The sequence below is a fragment of the Anolis sagrei genome, chromosome 6 (genome assembly GCF_037176765.1).
Source record: "Anolis sagrei isolate rAnoSag1 chromosome 6, rAnoSag1.mat, whole genome shotgun sequence".
NCBI classification, from domain to species: domain Eukaryota; kingdom Metazoa; phylum Chordata; class Lepidosauria; order Squamata; family Dactyloidae; genus Anolis; species Anolis sagrei.
The window spans coordinates 6,223,614-6,239,911 of record NC_090026.1 but is presented as its reverse complement, the minus strand read 5'-3'; the positions used below and the strand labels follow the sequence as shown (position 1 = coordinate 6,239,911).

Here is a 16,298-nt window from a genome sequence, read left to right as displayed (position 1 = left end):
CTCCTTCTCTCTTTCCTTCCTCCTTCCATCTATCCTTCTTTTCCACCTTTCCTTCCACCCTCTCGTCCTTCCTTCCCTCTTTCCTCCTTCCCTCTTTCCTTCCTCCTTCCCCTCCTTCTGTCCATCCTTCCCTTCCACCCTCTCGTCCTTCCTTCCTTCCTTCTTTCCTCCTTCTCTCTTTCCTTCCTCCTTCCATCTATCCTTCTTTTCCACCTTTCCTTCCACCCTCTCGTCCTTCCTTCCCTCTTTCCTCCTTCTCTCTTTCCTTCCTCCTTCCATCTATCCTTCTCTTCCACCCTTCCTTCCACCCTTTCGTCCTTCCTTCCCTCTTTCCTCCTTCTTTCTTTCCTTCCTCCTTCCATCTATCCTTCTTTTCCACCTTTCCTTCCACCCTCTCGTCCTTCCTTCCCTCTTTCCTCCTTCTCTCTTTCCTTCCTCCTTCCATCTATCCTTCTCTTCCACCCTTCCTTCCACCCTCTCGTCCTTCCTTCCTTCTTTCATCCTTCTTTCTTCCCTTCCTCCTTCCCCTCCTTCCCTTCCGCCCTTCCTTCCACCCTCTCGTCCTTCCTTCCCTCTTTCCTCCTTCTCTCTTTCCTTCCTCCTTCCCCTCCTTCTGTCCATCCTTCCCTTCCACCCTCTCGTCCTTCCTTCCTTCCTTCTTTCCTCCTTCTCTCTTTCCTTCCTCCTTCCATCTATCCTTCTCTTCCACCCTTCCTTCCACCCTCTCGTCCTTCCTTCCCTCTTTCCTCCTTCCATCTATCCTTCCTCCTTCCCCTCCTTCTGTCCATCCTTCCCTTCCACCCTCTCGTCATTCCTTCCTTCTTTCCTCCTTCTCTCTTTCCTTCCTCCTTCCCCTCCTTCTGTCCATCCTTCCCTTCCACCCTCTCGTCCTTCCTTCTTTCCTTCTTTCCTCCTTCTCTCTTTCCTTCCCCTTCCATCTATCCTTCTCTTCCACCCTTCCTTCCACCCTCTCGTCCTTCCTTCCCTCTTTCCTCCTTCTCTCTTTCCTTCCTCCTTCCCCTCCTTCTGTCCATCCTTCCCTTCCACCCTCTCGTCCTTCCTTCCCTCTTTCCTCCTTCTCTCTTTCCTTCCTCCTTCCATCTATCCTTCTCTTCCACCCTTCCTTCCACTCTCTCGTCCTTCCTTCCCTCTTTCCTCCTTCTCTCTTTCCTTCCTCCTTCCATCTATCCTTCTCTTCCACCCTTCCTTCCACCCTCTCGTCCTTCCTTCCCTCTTTCCTCCTTCTCTCTTTCCTTCCTCCTTCCATCTATCCTTCTCTTCCACCCTTCCTTCCACTCTCTCGTCCTTCCTTCCCTCTTTCCTCCTTCTCTCTTTCCTTCCTCCTTCCATCTATCCTTCTCTTCCACCCTTCATTCCACCCTCTCGTCCTTCCTTCCCTCTTTCCTCCTTCTCTTTCCTTCCTCCTTCCATCTATCCTTCCCTTCCACCCTTCCTTCCACCCTCTCGTCCTTCCTTCCCTCTTTCCTCCTTCTCTCTTTCCTTCCTCCTTCCATCCTTCTCTTCCACCCTTCCTTCCACCCTCTCGTCCTTCCTTCCCTCTTTCCTCCTTCTCTCTTTCCTTCCTCCTTCCATCTATCCTTCTCTTCCACCCTTCTTTCCACCCTCTCGTCCTTCCTTCCTTCTTTCCTCCTTCTCTCTTCCCTTCCTCCTTCCCCTCTTTCCTTCCATCCTTCTCTTCCACCCTTCCTTCTACCCTCTCGTCCTTCCTTCCCTCTTTCCTTCCTCTTTCTCCTTCCTTTCTCTCTTCCCTTTTGCCTTCTCTCTTTCCTTTATCCTTCCCTTTCTTCCTTCCATCCTTCTCTTCCTCCCTTTATTCCTTCCTTCTTCTTTCCTTCCTCCTTCCCTTTCTTCCGTCCATATTTCTCTTCCACCCTTTCATCCTTCCTTCCCTCTTTCCTCCCTCTCTTCCTCTTTCTCCTTGCTTTCTTCCTTTCCTTTTGTCTTTACATTTGTCCATTACATTTGGATTAGATTTTAAATGCGTCATGATGTCATTGTTTTAGTGTTTTATTGTTTTGCTTGATGTTTTATTATTTGCTTATGAGTTTTACTGTGATATTTGTATGTTGTTGTTGTTGGCGGCCTTGGCCTTTGTAAGCCCCATCGAGTCCTTCGGGAGATTTTGCGGGGTGTAAATAAAGATAATAATAATAATAATAATAATAATAATAATAAATTTACTTCCTTCTCTCCTTTAACCTTCCCTTTCTTCCTTCCATCCTTCTCTTCCTCCCTTTATTCCTTCCTTCTGTCCATACTTCTCTTCCACCCTTTCGTCCTTCCTTCCCTCTTTGTCCTTTCATCCTTCTCTTCCACCCTTTCGTCCTTCCTTCTAGCCCTCTTTCCTCTGTGTCTCCCTTTCTACTTCCTTTCTTCCCTTTTTCCATCCATCCTTCCCTTCCACCTTTCCTTCCACCCTTTTATCCTTCTTTCCCTCTTTCCTCCCTCTCTCCCTCTGTCTCCTTCCTTTCTTCTTTCCCTTTTGTCTTTACTTCCTTCTCTCTTTCCTTTATCCTTCCCTTCCTTCCATCCTTTTCTTCCTCCTTTTTTCCTTCCTTCTCTTTTTCCTTCCTCCTTCCCTTCCTTCTGTCCATCCTTCCCTTCCACCCTTTTATCCTTCCTTCCCTCTTTCTCCTTCCTTCCTTCCATTTTGTCTTTACTGCCTTCTCTCTTTCCTTTATCCTTCCCTTCCTTCCTTCTCTTCCTCCCTTTCTTCCCTCCTTCTCTTTTTCCTTCCTTCTTCCCTTTCTTCCATCCATCAATCCATCCTTCTCTTCCTTCCCTTTTGTCTTTTCTTCCCTCTTCCCTCCCTTCCCTCCCTCTTTCTCCTTCCACCCTTTCATCCTTCCTTCTCACCCTCTTTCCTCCCTGTCGTCCTCTTTTTCCTTCCTTCCTGCCTTCTCTTTTCCCATCCATCCTTCCCTTCCACCTTTCTTTCCACCCTTTCATCCTTCCTTCTTCCCTCTTCTCTCCCTCTCTCTCCTTCCTTTCTCCTTTCCCCTTTGTCTTTACTTCCTTCTTTCCTTTATCATTCCTTCCTTCCATCCATCCTTTTCTTCCTCCCTTTTTTCCCTTCCTTCTCTCTTTCCTTCCTCCTTCCCCTCCTTCCATCCATCCTTCCCTTCCACCCTTCCTTCCACCCTCTCGTCCTTCCTTCCCTCTTCCTCCTTCCCTCCTTTCTCCCTTCCCTTTCATCTTCTCTCTTTCCTTTATCCTTCCCTTCCTTCCTTCCTTCCTTCCTTCCCTTTTGTCTTTCCTTCCTACCATCTTCCCTTCCTCTTTCTCCTTCCACCCTTTCATCCTTTCTTCTCTCCCTCTTTCCTCCCTGTCTCCCTCTTTGTCCTTCCTTTTTCCCCTCTTTCCTCCTTCCTTCCATCCTTCCCTTCCTCCCTTTCATCCTTCCTTCTCTCTTTCCTTCCTCTTTCCTTTCCTTCCACCACTGGGAAACCATCCCTCCTAGAAGGGAGTGCTATCGTGTGACCCCCAAGTTAGAAAGTTTGCCCATGCCTGTATTAAATCCAATTTCTAATCCAACCGCTCCGAGTCACCTCTGGGCTGAGAGGGGTGGTATATAAATATAGTAAATAAATACATAAATAAATAAATTTCCCAATGCTCTTCATCTTCTCCAGCATAGTTTTGATGATAAAGAGGGAGAGGGATGTTTAACCTTACTATTCAAATGTTTACATCCAAGAATAATCCAAATCTGGCAAGGTTTGATCCCCCAACATCTCCCATTTGAAACCCTGGAAAGCTGCTACACCAGGCATGGGCAAACTTGGGCCCTGCAGGTGTTTTGGACTTCAACTCCCACAATTCCTAACAGCCACCCGGCTGTTAGGAATTGTGGGAGTTGAAGTCCAAAACACCTGCAGGGCCCAAGTTTGCCCATGCCTGCCTTTAAGGAGCTGAGCATCACATCATCTCCTGTTGCAATGACAAGGGACGGCCACAAGAGGGACCAAAGAGCAGCAGAAGCATCCTTATAGAACTCAATTAATATTTAGTGCCATTGTTTATTGCAGTTGCAGATCTGGCCACAAGGTGGCAGCTAAAGCACCACCAAAACAAGGCCAGGGAAGGCAGGGCTTTAAATGAATCCTGCAGCAAAAATCACAATGTTAAGGGTGAATATATATTATATTATATTATATTATATTATATTATATTATATTATGTTACATTATATTAATGTATGTATATGTATATATCTACATCCCTAGCTAACAACACAGAGAGCAATAAAGTGCAAGGAGATATATGTTTTTGGCCAGTGATTATTTTGCAAAATTTCCCCTCCCTTGGTTACTATATTGTACTATAATGGTATAGCACAATATAGTAATATATAATACTGATATTTTGCTATGCTAATAATATAATATATTGCATATACATATAATATTTATAATATTATAAAATATAATTTTGTATTATTATTAGTAGTAGTATTATATTGTATTACATTATAATACGATATATTATATTATTAGCATAGTAAAATATCAGTATTATGTATTACTATATTGTGCTATACATGTAATATTACTAATAATATCACAATATAATGGTATAGTAATATTACATGTAATATTACTAATAATATGACACTATAATGGTATAGTACAATATAGTAATATATAATACTGATATTTTGCTATGCTAATAATATAATATATTGCATATACATATAATATTTATAATATTATAAAATATAATTTTGTATTATTATTAGTAGTATTATATTGTATTATATTATAATACAATAAACTATATTATTAGCATAGAGTCGGAGACGACTGAACGAATGAACAACAACAGCATATTGTGCTATACATGTAATATTACTAATAATATGACAATATAATGGTATAGTAATATAATGTAATGCAATATAATACTAATAATACAAAATTATATTTTATAATATTTTAAATATTATATGTATATACAATATAATATATTGTATTACATTATAATACAATATATTATATTATTAGCATAGTAAAATATCAGTATTATGTATTATTATATTGTGCTATACAAGTAATATTACTAATAATATGACAATATAATGGTATAGTAATATAATGTATATACAATATATTTTACAATATATTATTAGCATAGTAAAATATCAGTATTATATATTACTATATTGTGTGTAATATTACTAATAATATGACAATATAATGGTATAGTAATATAATGTAATATAATATAATACTAATAATAATAATAATAATACAATATTATATTTTATATTATATGTAATATTACTAATAATATGACAATATAATGGTATAGTACAATATAGTAATATATAATACTGATATTTTACTATGCTAATAATACATTGTATATACTTATAATATTTAAAATATTGTAATGTAATATAATATAATACTACTAATAATAATAATAATACAATATAATGGTATAGTACAATATAGTAATTGATAACACTGATATTTTACTATGCTAATAATATACTATATTGTATATACATAAAATGTTTATAATATTATAATGTAATACAATATAATACTACTACTAATAATACAATATTATATTTTATATTACATGTAATACTACTAATAATATGACAACATAATGGTATAGTACAATATAGTAATAGATAATGATATTTTACTATGCTAATAATATATTGTATATACATATAATATTTATATTATGTCATATAATATAATACGACTACTAATAATACAAAATTATATGTTATATTACATGTAATATTACTAATAATATGACAATATAATGGTATAGTACAATATAGTAATATATAATACTGATATTTTACTATGCTAATCATATAATATATTGTATATACATACAATATTTATAATATTACAATGTAATACAATACAATATTTTATATTACATTTAATATTACTAATAATATGACAATATAATCATATAGTACAATATAGTAATATATAACGATATTTTACTAGGCTAATAATATATTGTATATACATATAATATTTATATTATAATGTATTACCATATAATGGTATAGTACAATATAGTAATATAATATTTATACTATAATGTAATATATGTAATACAATATAATACTACTACTAATAATAATATAATATAATATTTTATATTACATGTAATATTACTAATAATATGACAATATAATGGTATAGTACAATATAGTAATATGTAATGATATTTTACTATGCTAATAATATATTGTATATACATATAATATTTATATTATAATGTATTACAATATAATACTACTACTACTACTAATAATAATAATAATACAATATTATATTTTATATTACATGTAATAATACCAATAATATGACAATATAATGGTATAGTACAATATAGTAATAGATAATACTGATATTTTACTATGCTAATAATAAAATATATTGTATATACATATACCTTGTAAGCTGCTCTGAGTCCCCTTCGGGGTGAGAAGAGCGGCATATAAATGTCATAAATATTTATAGAAGCGTACTAAATAAATAAATAAATAAATAAATAGGTTGCTCACCGCTTGGCATCCGAGAGGTCAATGTTGGTCCCAAATTTGATAATATGATGTGGTTTCTGGTCAGGGTTGCTGGAAGAGAAATAATGCATGTTATACACCACTTTCAGCCAATGTTCCCCTGACTTGCACGTGGTCCATAATAACAAATACGGGCGGTGTCGGCTCTACCTTGGCGGCGGTGTCTCCGTTGTGCTGTCCGGTTCATCAGTCTCCTCGTCATCAGTCTCTTTGTCTTCCTGTCGATGGAAGAGAGAACAGTCAAGATGGAGCCCTCCCTCGTTCTAGATCAGGCCTGGGCAAACTTTGGCCATCCTCCAGGTGTTTTGGACTTCAACTCCCACAATTCCTAACAGCCTACCTACAAAGGCTCACCTCCATTTCTAAGCCGAAGATCTGGCATTGTCTGTAGATGCCTCCTAAGTCATATGGCACTGTTTACCTTCCCGCCAAGGCAGTACCTATTGATCTAGTCACAACTGCATGTTTTCGAACTGCTAGGTTGGCAGGAGCTGGGGCTAACACCCGGAGCTCCTCCCATCTTGTGGAATAGAACTGCCAGCCTTCCAAACAGCAAGTTCAGCAGCTACATGGTTTAACCCTTTTGCCATGTGGCACAAAACAGTGGTGAATTATTCATCTTGGGCAGTGTTTCTCAACCTGGAGGTCTGGATCCCTTTTGGGGTTACGAAGGGGGTATCAGAGGGGTCGCCAATGACCATCAGGAAACACAGTGTTTTCTGTTGTTCATGGGTGTTCTGAGTGGGAAATTTGGTCCCATTCCATCGTTGGTGGTGTTCAGCAACTACAACTCCCAGAAATCAAGGGCTGTTTTCCCCAAACACCACCAGTGTTCACATTGCCAGGAGGAAGGCGCGTCAAGCCAACCCCGACCGGGACCGCCTTCCACCTGGAAACCAATGCCCTCACTGTGGGTGAAGATGCGGGTCAAGAATAGGGCTCCAGAGCCACCTACAAACCCACAAAAATAGTCATCAAGGAAGACCATCTTACTCGTCCAACGAGGGATCGCATAAGTAAGTAATACTGAGTGGTCATGCCACGTTTGGTCCAGATCCATCATTGTTTGAGTCCACAGTGCTCTCTGGATGCAGGTGAACTACAACTCCAAAACTCAAGGCCAATGCCCACCAAACCCTTCCAGTATTTTATGTTGGTCGTGGGAGTTCTGTGTGCCAAGTTTCATTCATTTCTATCATTGGTGGAGTTCAGAATGCTCTTTGATTGTAAGCGAACTATAAATCCCAGCATCTACCACTCCCAAATGTCAAGGTCTATTTCCCCCAAATTCCACCAGTGTTCACATTTGGGCATATTGAGTGGTCACACCAAGTTTGGTCCAGATCCATCATTCTTTGAGTCCACAGTGCTCTTTGGATGCAGGTGAACTACAACTCCAAAACTCAAGGCCAATGCCCACCAAACCCTTCCAGTATTTTATGTTGGTCGTGGGAGTTCTGTGTACCAAGTTTCATTCATTTCTATCATTGGTGGAGTTCAGAATGCTCTTTGATTGTAGGTGAACTATAAATCCCAGCATCTATAATTTCCAAATGTCAAGGCCTATTTTCCCCAAATTCCACCAGTGTTCACATTTGGGCATATTGAGGGGTCATGCCAAGTTTGGTCCTGATCCATAATTGTTTGAGTCCACAGTGCTGTCTGGATGCAGGTGAACTACAACTCCAAAACTCAAGGCCAATGCCCACCAAACCCAGTATTCTCTGTTGGTCATGGGAGTTCTGTGTGCCAAGTTTCATTCATTTCTATCATTGGTGGAGTTCAGAATGCTCTTTGATTGTAGGTTTTGGCAGAGGCACCGCCCACTCTCCCCATGATATATAGCCAGTGGGAGGAGCTACTGCCTCAGTTCCTTTTTTCTGCCACACTTGCAGCAGTTAGAAGCCGCTCTCACTTGCTCTACTCTAGCTCTGACTGTTAGTCTACTTTATTTTGATCCTTTACTGAAATGTTGGACTTGACTTCCGACTCCTTGACCACCCCAAATGACAAAATCAACGCCCCTCCCCAACCCCACCAGTATTCAAATTTGGGCATATCGGGTATTTGTGCCAAATTTGGCCCAGTGAATGAAAATACATCCTGCATATCAGATATTTACATGACAATGCAGAACAGTAGCAAAATGACAGTTCTGAAGTATCAATGAAAATAATGTTATGGTTGGGGGTCACCACAACACGAGGGATTGTATTAAGGGGTTGCGGCATTAGGAAGGTTGAGAAACACTGATCTTGGGGGTATTTAAGCAGAGCTTGGGTGGGCCTCTTTCAAGAGTGCTTTGATTGGAGTATTCCTGAGTGGGTAAAGGGTTGGACTAGATGCCCCCCGGGATCCCTTCAAAACTCTATGGTCCTATGCAGACCTCGCACCATGCAACGCACTTGTAGAAGAGCAACACGGGATGGGTTGAGGAGCAGAAAGAAAAGCTTGGCCGCGTCCTCACCTGAAGTGACTCCTGGAAAGAAGCCGCTTGGTACTGGGCGTACTTGGCGATGGTGGTGTGCGACCGGCTGCTCTCGCAGGGCCAGACTTGCTTCGTCCCCGAGGGGTCCCAGTTCTCGTCCGACGGCTGCTGCACCTGCGTGCGGACTTCGACGGTGTGCTCCCCGCTGGCCTCCACCAGGGTCTTTGTGCTGAAGAGGCCCAGGTCTGAGGAGAGAGACGGGGTCTCGTGATGAGATGCCCAAAGACCGCTAGCATTCTTCCTTCACTCACCAGACATGGGCCAACTTGGGCCCTCCAGGTGTTTTGGACTTCAACTCCCACCATTCCTAACAGACCTACAAGAAGCACTGCCTGAACATCAAGCAAAAAGTGGTTGCTAGAAACAATATCATACGAAAGCTGACTGGCACAACCTGGGGATCACAACCAGACACAGTGAAGACATCTGCCCTTGCGCTATGCTATTCTGCTGCTGAGTATGCATGCCCAGTGTGGAACACATCTCACCACGCTAAAACAGTGGATGTGGCTCTTAATGAGACATGCCGCATTATCACGGGGTGTCTGCGCCCTACACCACTGGAGAAATTACCCTGCTTAGCCGGTATTGCACCACCTGACATCCGCCGGGAAGTAGCAGCCAATAGTGAAAGGACCAAGGCAGAAACATCTCCAGCCCTTCCCTTGTTTGGGTATCAGCCAGCACGTCAACGACTTAAATCAGGAAATAGTTTTCTAAGATCTACAGAGACACTCGCTGGAACACCCCAGTAAGCAAGAGTCCAAAAGTGGCAGGCTCAAACCCAGAACCTCAATCAATGGCTGATACCAGATGAGAAACTCCCCCCTGGGCACACAGAAAACTGGGTGACTTGGAAGGCGCTGAACAGACTGCGCTCTGGCACCACGAGATGCAGAGCCAACCTCAAGAAATGGGGCTACAAAGTAGAATCCTCGACATGCGAGTGCGGAGAAGAGCAAACCACAGACCACCTGCTGCAGTGCACCCTGAGCCCTGCCACATGCACAATGGAGGACCTTCTTGCGGCAACATCAGAGGCACTCCAAGGGGCCAGGTACTGGTCAAAGGACATTTAATCAACTACCAAGCTTGCAAAATCTGTGTTTTGTCTGTTTGCTTGTTTGTTTTTGTTAAAAAATGTAATACAAATGTCTGGTTGCTGACAACACGATAAATAAATAAGAGGACCAGCAACCAGTGGAGCTGCTGCAGCATGGGCAATGTCCTCTCACGATATGGCGCTTCAGTTAGCAATCTAGCCACTGATCTCTGCACCAAGTGCAGCTTCGGAACTATCCTCAAAGGCAGCGCTATGTAGAGAGCGTTGCAGTAGTCCAGTCAGGATGTGACTAAGGCGTGGACTACAATGGCCACGTCTGGCGTCTTGAGGTATGGATGCAGATGGCGCACAAGTTTTAACTATGCGAAGGCACTCCTGACCACCACCAATACCTGGGGTTCCAGGGTCAGCAATGAGTGTGGACCCATGTTGTTGTGAGTCAGCATTCTGACACCATACCTACTACTAGTAGTAGGAGAAGAAGAAGGAGTGATGCAGAAACAGAGGAGAATCTCAACTGCTGTTTAAGACAATCTGTGTTCTGTGGGTCACGACACATGTCTTCCTCTCAAAAGGCTAACCAGCCCCACAGCTTCTGAGCTCAAATGCAAAACACTATGGGTTCCCAAATATTGCTGCTGTTCTTCAGCTGCCCAACCTCAACTTTGGACTCAGAGCCGATGCTCCTAGTGCACACCCACTCTCCTGCCCCAGAAAGGCAATGCCTGGTGACCCCAGATCCCCTGACTGTATATACTCACTGAGACGGAGAGATCCTGCCAAACCCCGGATGACGGTGATGGGGTTCTTGGGGTCCGTGCAGAACTGCAGGAGGACGGGAGAGAAAGCGTCCCGCTTGCTCTCCAGCTGAATAGAAAGGAACGTCAATTAGAAGACAAGGTGACGGCGGAGACCCCTCCCTCAGCCCTCCCCACAGACCCAAACAACAGAAGCAATCCTAAGACAAACCCAAACTCAAAAGAACCATTAACCAAAAAGCAGTGCGTCTACTAGTTCGGACCAATAGTCCACGCCAGCATACCCATTCCTTAGATCCAGAGGCCTGATGAGGCCAGAATCTCCCAATCTGGTGACTAGACCTAGTATTTCCCCCCACCCAGTCCCCCCAATTGAGAGTACAGGCCTGAATAATGTTACTGTTCTTTAGTCCAGGTCCAAATCCCTCTGCTTCAACCCTCCCCTTAGATCCCATCCAAAGTATCCACTTATTCCCACTGGGTTCCTTTGGAAGTGGGTCCAGAAGACTTGCATCCCCTTGCTCTTGAGATGGAGGTCCTTCACCAGATGGTTAAAATACAAGCAAAGAGGTTCCCTAGGGCACGCGGCATGGGGGTGAAGGTCTGTGCGTTCTAGGTTGGTCCGTTCTGTAGGTGTCTCCACTGCAGCGTTCCAAAAGGACAAAGCTACAAGAGAGCGTTCTTGCGCAAGCCCTTGTTGGGTTGGAAACGGACCATGGAAGAAGTTTCGGAAACTACGAGAGGGGACAGCAAGGAAAGAGTTTCGTGCCATTCCGTGTCAGAAGCGGCTGAAGACTCTTGTCGGAAGCGGGGAAGCGCCGATGGATCCGAACCACCACAAACATCCCAGAAAGTCAGAAGCAAAGTGTTCTGATTTCCACAAAAGTACACAAGGATATCCAGAATAGTGTTTTTTTATGCCAAGACAGATAATCCTGATCATAAAAAATTCTAGAATTAGTCGTTTGAACGAGTGACGGTCACAAAGCGTTCGTGGCGAAACGGAAACGGAAGAATCCCAAGAGGAGCACAACGTCTTCTCGGAGGCCGGAGTTGCGTTTTGCTCTGATTCCCAGGAGCTCAGAAGCCTAGTTTCAGAAGCAGAGTGGACGTCTTCTGGGACGCTGAACTACACTAAGAGCAGTCAGAAGGCCATTAACATTAATGGTGCAATTGGTTGAGGAGAAGGGAGGGAAGGAAGGAAAGAAAGAAAGAAAGAAGGAAAGAGGGAGAGTGCATCTTGCAGACAAGCAGACAGGCAGGCATAATAATGGCCCAACAATAACCCAAGATGGAAATTCAAGTGAAACAAGTCAAAGAAGGAGGGAAAACAAGGGGAAAAAACAGAATGAGTTGCATGAGATGAGTAAAAGGTCCCAGAAAAGACAAGGGAGACCTCCCTCCCCTTCTGCATCAGAAATCCATGGACACGGACACACACACAAAAAGGGAGAATTGCAAGGGAATCTTATCAGCTGGAAAAAAAGGAACTGGTGGATATAATCTAGCCAACAGTTCAAGTTCTGTGGCAATTACATTAAGGAGCAATGGCAGAAAGAAATAGGGAGTGGTGGAGCCAAGCAAAGCTTTGTCCACAGCCAGTTTGGAAGAATACAAGGTGTCCAGCCAAGGACAAATTGCAAATATTTAGAGTAGCAGGTTGTTGTAGGTTTTTTCGGGCTATATGGCGATGGTCTAGAGGCATTCTCTCCTGACATTTCGCCTGCATCTATGGCAAGCATCCTCAGAGGTAGTGAGGTCTGTTGGAACTAGGAGAAAGGGTTTATATCTCTGTGGAATGACCAGGGTGGGACAAAGGACTCTTGTCTGCTGGAGTCTTTTGTCCCACCCTGGTCATTCTACAGATATATAAACCCCTTTTCCAACAGACCTCACTACCTCTGAGGATGCTTGCCATAGATGCAGGCGAAACGTCAGGAGAGAATGCTTCTAGACCATGGTCATATAGCCCGAAAAAACCTACAACAACCCAGTGATTCTGGCCATGAAAGCCTTCGACAATACATTTAGAGCAGCGTTTGAACGCAGGGCCTTAACAAAAGATGCAAGCTGGTTGGCTCAAGAAAGAATACGCCAAAGCTGCAAATCCAGGAATTATAGTTTAGACCAGAACTGGGTAGGAAAGATGCTACAAGAACCTGAACGCGTAAGATGCCTTCTTGCAAAACTGACCTTTCTTATCCAGCACTAGCTGTTCTTTGTAATGCTTAGTACATATCCGTATCCTATGGATGCATGCAGCTCCATAACTTAATCTGATGGAGAGGCTGCAATTTTCCTCCATCTCCTTTCCCAAAGACCTATCTGATATCTTGGAGCCCCCAGAGGCACAATGGGCTAAACCGCTGAGATGCTGAACTTGCTGACCAAAAGGTCACAGCTTCGAATCCGGGTAATGGTATGAGCTCTCGCTATTAGCCCCAGCTTCTGCCAACTTAGTTCGAAAACATGCAAATGTGAGTAGATCAATAGGTACCGCTCCTGCGGGAAGGTAACAGTGCTCAATGCAGTCATGCTGGCCACATGACCTTGGAAGAGTCTACGAACAAAGCCGGCACTTCAGCTTAGAAATGGAGATGACCACCAACCCCCAGAGACAGACGCAACTGGACTTAATGTCAGGGGAAAACCTTTACCTATCTGATATCTGTCTGTGCATGCTTCATGTTGTTGTTGTTATTGTTAGACACAGAGAACTGGGAAGCCCTGGCCCTTGAGCGCTCTAACTGGAGGTCAGCTGTGACCAGCAGTGCTGCGGAATCCAAAGAGGCACAATTGGTGGGCAAAAGGGAGAAACGTGCTAAGAGGAAGAAGGTGCATCAAGCCAACCCTGACCAGGACCGCCTTCCACCTGGGTTAAGGGTTAGTCAGAAAGGGTTAGTCAGAAAGTCCAGGTCATGGGATCACAAGACAAGAGTAGAGTCCAAGTTGTAGGGCAGAAGAATGGTCAAGGAGTCTGAAGTCAAGTCCAAAATTTCAGTAAAGGATCAAAATAAAGTAGACTAACAGTCAGAGCTAGAGTAGAGCAAGTGAGAGCGGCTTCTAACTGCTGCAAGTGTGGCGGAAAAAAGGAACTGAGGCAGTAGCCCCTCCCATTGGCTATATATCATGGGGAGAGTGGGCAGAGGAGGGCTTTTGGTGGAAGATTCACTGTCTGTTTCCAAAAAGGAAGAGAAGGACAGGCAGAGAGATCTTCATCCTTCGCTGCCAAAGGGGTTCCTAAGACCATCAGAAATATATGTTTTCTGACACTTTTTGGCGACCCCTCTGAAACCCCCTTGTGGCTCCCCAGGGGACCGACCTGACCCCCAAGTTGAGAAACACTGTTCTAGAGAGTTCTGAAATCGACTATGCATGCACAGGAGACCCGTACGTGAGATTTCACAGAGACCACGCTGAAGAAAATGGGGCTTTCTTATTCATTATGTGAAAGAAAGACAACATCCCTACGATTCCAAGCAAAGAATCAAGTATCTCAACCTGTTCAGACTGGTCGACATAGAGAATCATGAACAAGAAATGAAACTGCCAGGAAGCTCTCGTTGAGAAGGTGCCTGTAGACTCTGCAGCCTTAAAAAGCTAAATATATGTGTGTGAAAGACAAGAGGAGTCAGAGCACAAAGTGTACAGCTGCTTTCAGGAGGAAAGCAAAGAGGAAAATCGCCCTGCGTTCACGCTAAGCTAAGTGCCAAATCTTGCATTCTCGAAGAACAAGAAGTAACCATCCCGTTGAGTCAGGAGGTGGATCGCTCCTCCATACAAATGAGGCCGGACGGGGTAAACGATGCCTGCAAGCTGCCGTGACGTCGAAGGAGTCGTATCAAGGTGGAGGTGGGAGCAGCTCTCCCCTCCAGACACAGATCTGGTGATGCTGCAGCCTCGTAAAATTTATACAAGGTGAGCATTCAGGGGGATGGACTGCAATAAAAATGAGATTTGCACTTTGGAGATTTAAGGGGGTAGATGTCATTGTGGAATGAGAAAGCTGAAACCACCGCAAAAGGAGGAAAGGATAAGAGACAGCAACGAAGAGTAAGAAGACAGCAAAATCGAAAAACTGAAGTTACAGCTTCAAGCCAGAACAGGATACTGCAGTCACGGGCAAACTTAGGCTCTCCAGGTGTTTTGGACTCCAACTCCCACCATTCCTAACAGCCTCAGGTCCCCTCCTTTCCCCCCTCAGCTGCTTAAGTGAATATTGAGGTCTCATCCGGGATTTAGAAAGGAAGTCCCTCGTTTTGTCGTTCTAAGCGATACTTAATGTTTTCGTTTCAAGGAGAAAACCCTTAAGACTAGGCATGGGCCAACTTGGGCCCTCCGGGTGTTTTGGACTCCAACTCCCATCATTCCTAACAGCCTCAGGCCCCTTCCTTTTGCCCCTCAATCGCTTAAGTGAATAATGGGGCCTCATCCGGGATTTAGAAAGGAAGTCCCTCGGTTTTGTCCTTCTGAATGTAAACAAAGGCTTAAGCGATACTTAATGTTTTCGTTCCAAGGAGAAAACCCTTAAGACTAGGCATGGGCCAACTTGGGCGCTCCGGGTGTTTTGGACTCCAACTCCCACCATTCCTAACAGCCTCAGACCCCTTCCTTTTGCCCCTCTGAATGTAAACAAAGGCTTAAGCGATACTTAATGTTTTCGTTTAAAGGAGAAAACCCTTAAGACCAGGCATGGGCCAAACTTGGGCCCTCCGGGTATTTTGGACTCCAACTCCCACCATTCCTAACAGCCTCAGACCCCTTCCTTTTGCCCCTCTGAATGTAAACAAAGGCTTAAGCGATACTTAATGTTTACGTTCCAAGGAGAAAACCCTTATGACCAGGCATGGGCCAACTTGGGCCCTCCGGGTGTTTTGTACTCCAACTCCCACCATTCCTAACACCCTCAGACCCCTTCCTTTTGCCCCTCTGAATGTAAACAAAGGCTTAAGCGATACTTAATGTTTACGTTCCAAGGAGACAACCCTTACGACCAGGCATGGACCAAACTTGGGCGCTCCGGGTATTTTGGACTCCAACTCCCATCATTCCTAACAGTCTCAGGCCCTTTCCCCCTCAACCGCTTAAGCTGAGGCTGATAGGAATGGTGGGAGTTGAAGTCCAAAACACCTGGAGAGCCAAAGTTTGCCCATGCCTGGGACACTGGTTTTCTTTTTACTCTCTTTGGTTTTAGCAGAGAGTCTTTCCTTTCCAAAAGGAAAATGGAAAAGAAGGAGGGATGGAAGGAGGAGAAGAACCCAAAAAGGAAGAGAGAAGAACAGAAACACAAACAAGAATGGGGATGGACCAGTAGGGTAGGGGAACCCATTCAGAGAGAAAAGAGAGAAGCAGAAGAGAGACAGGAAAGGTTCCTTCTGAGTACCATCATTACGACTCCCCACAGTT

The 16,298-nt window shown here is 43.6% G+C and overlaps 1 protein-coding gene across 11 annotated transcripts in view; it reads right to left on the bottom strand.

Annotated features, from left to right (window-relative positions):
• Positions 1-16,298, bottom strand: part of KDM6B (lysine demethylase 6B) — a 195,530-nt gene that overhangs the window by 20,958 nt on the left and 158,274 nt on the right. For all 11 annotated transcript variants that reach the window (XM_067469705.1, XM_067469707.1, XM_067469706.1 and 8 more), the window contains 4 exons: positions 10,896-11,001; positions 9,051-9,256; positions 6,734-6,801; positions 6,566-6,634 (listed from right to left, as the gene is read on the bottom strand). In XM_067469705.1, coding sequence (XP_067325806.1) covers positions 6,566-6,634; positions 6,734-6,801; positions 9,051-9,256; positions 10,896-11,001 — 449 coding nt within the window. The remainder of the gene's footprint in view (positions 1-6,565; positions 6,635-6,733; positions 6,802-9,050; positions 9,257-10,895; positions 11,002-16,298) is intronic.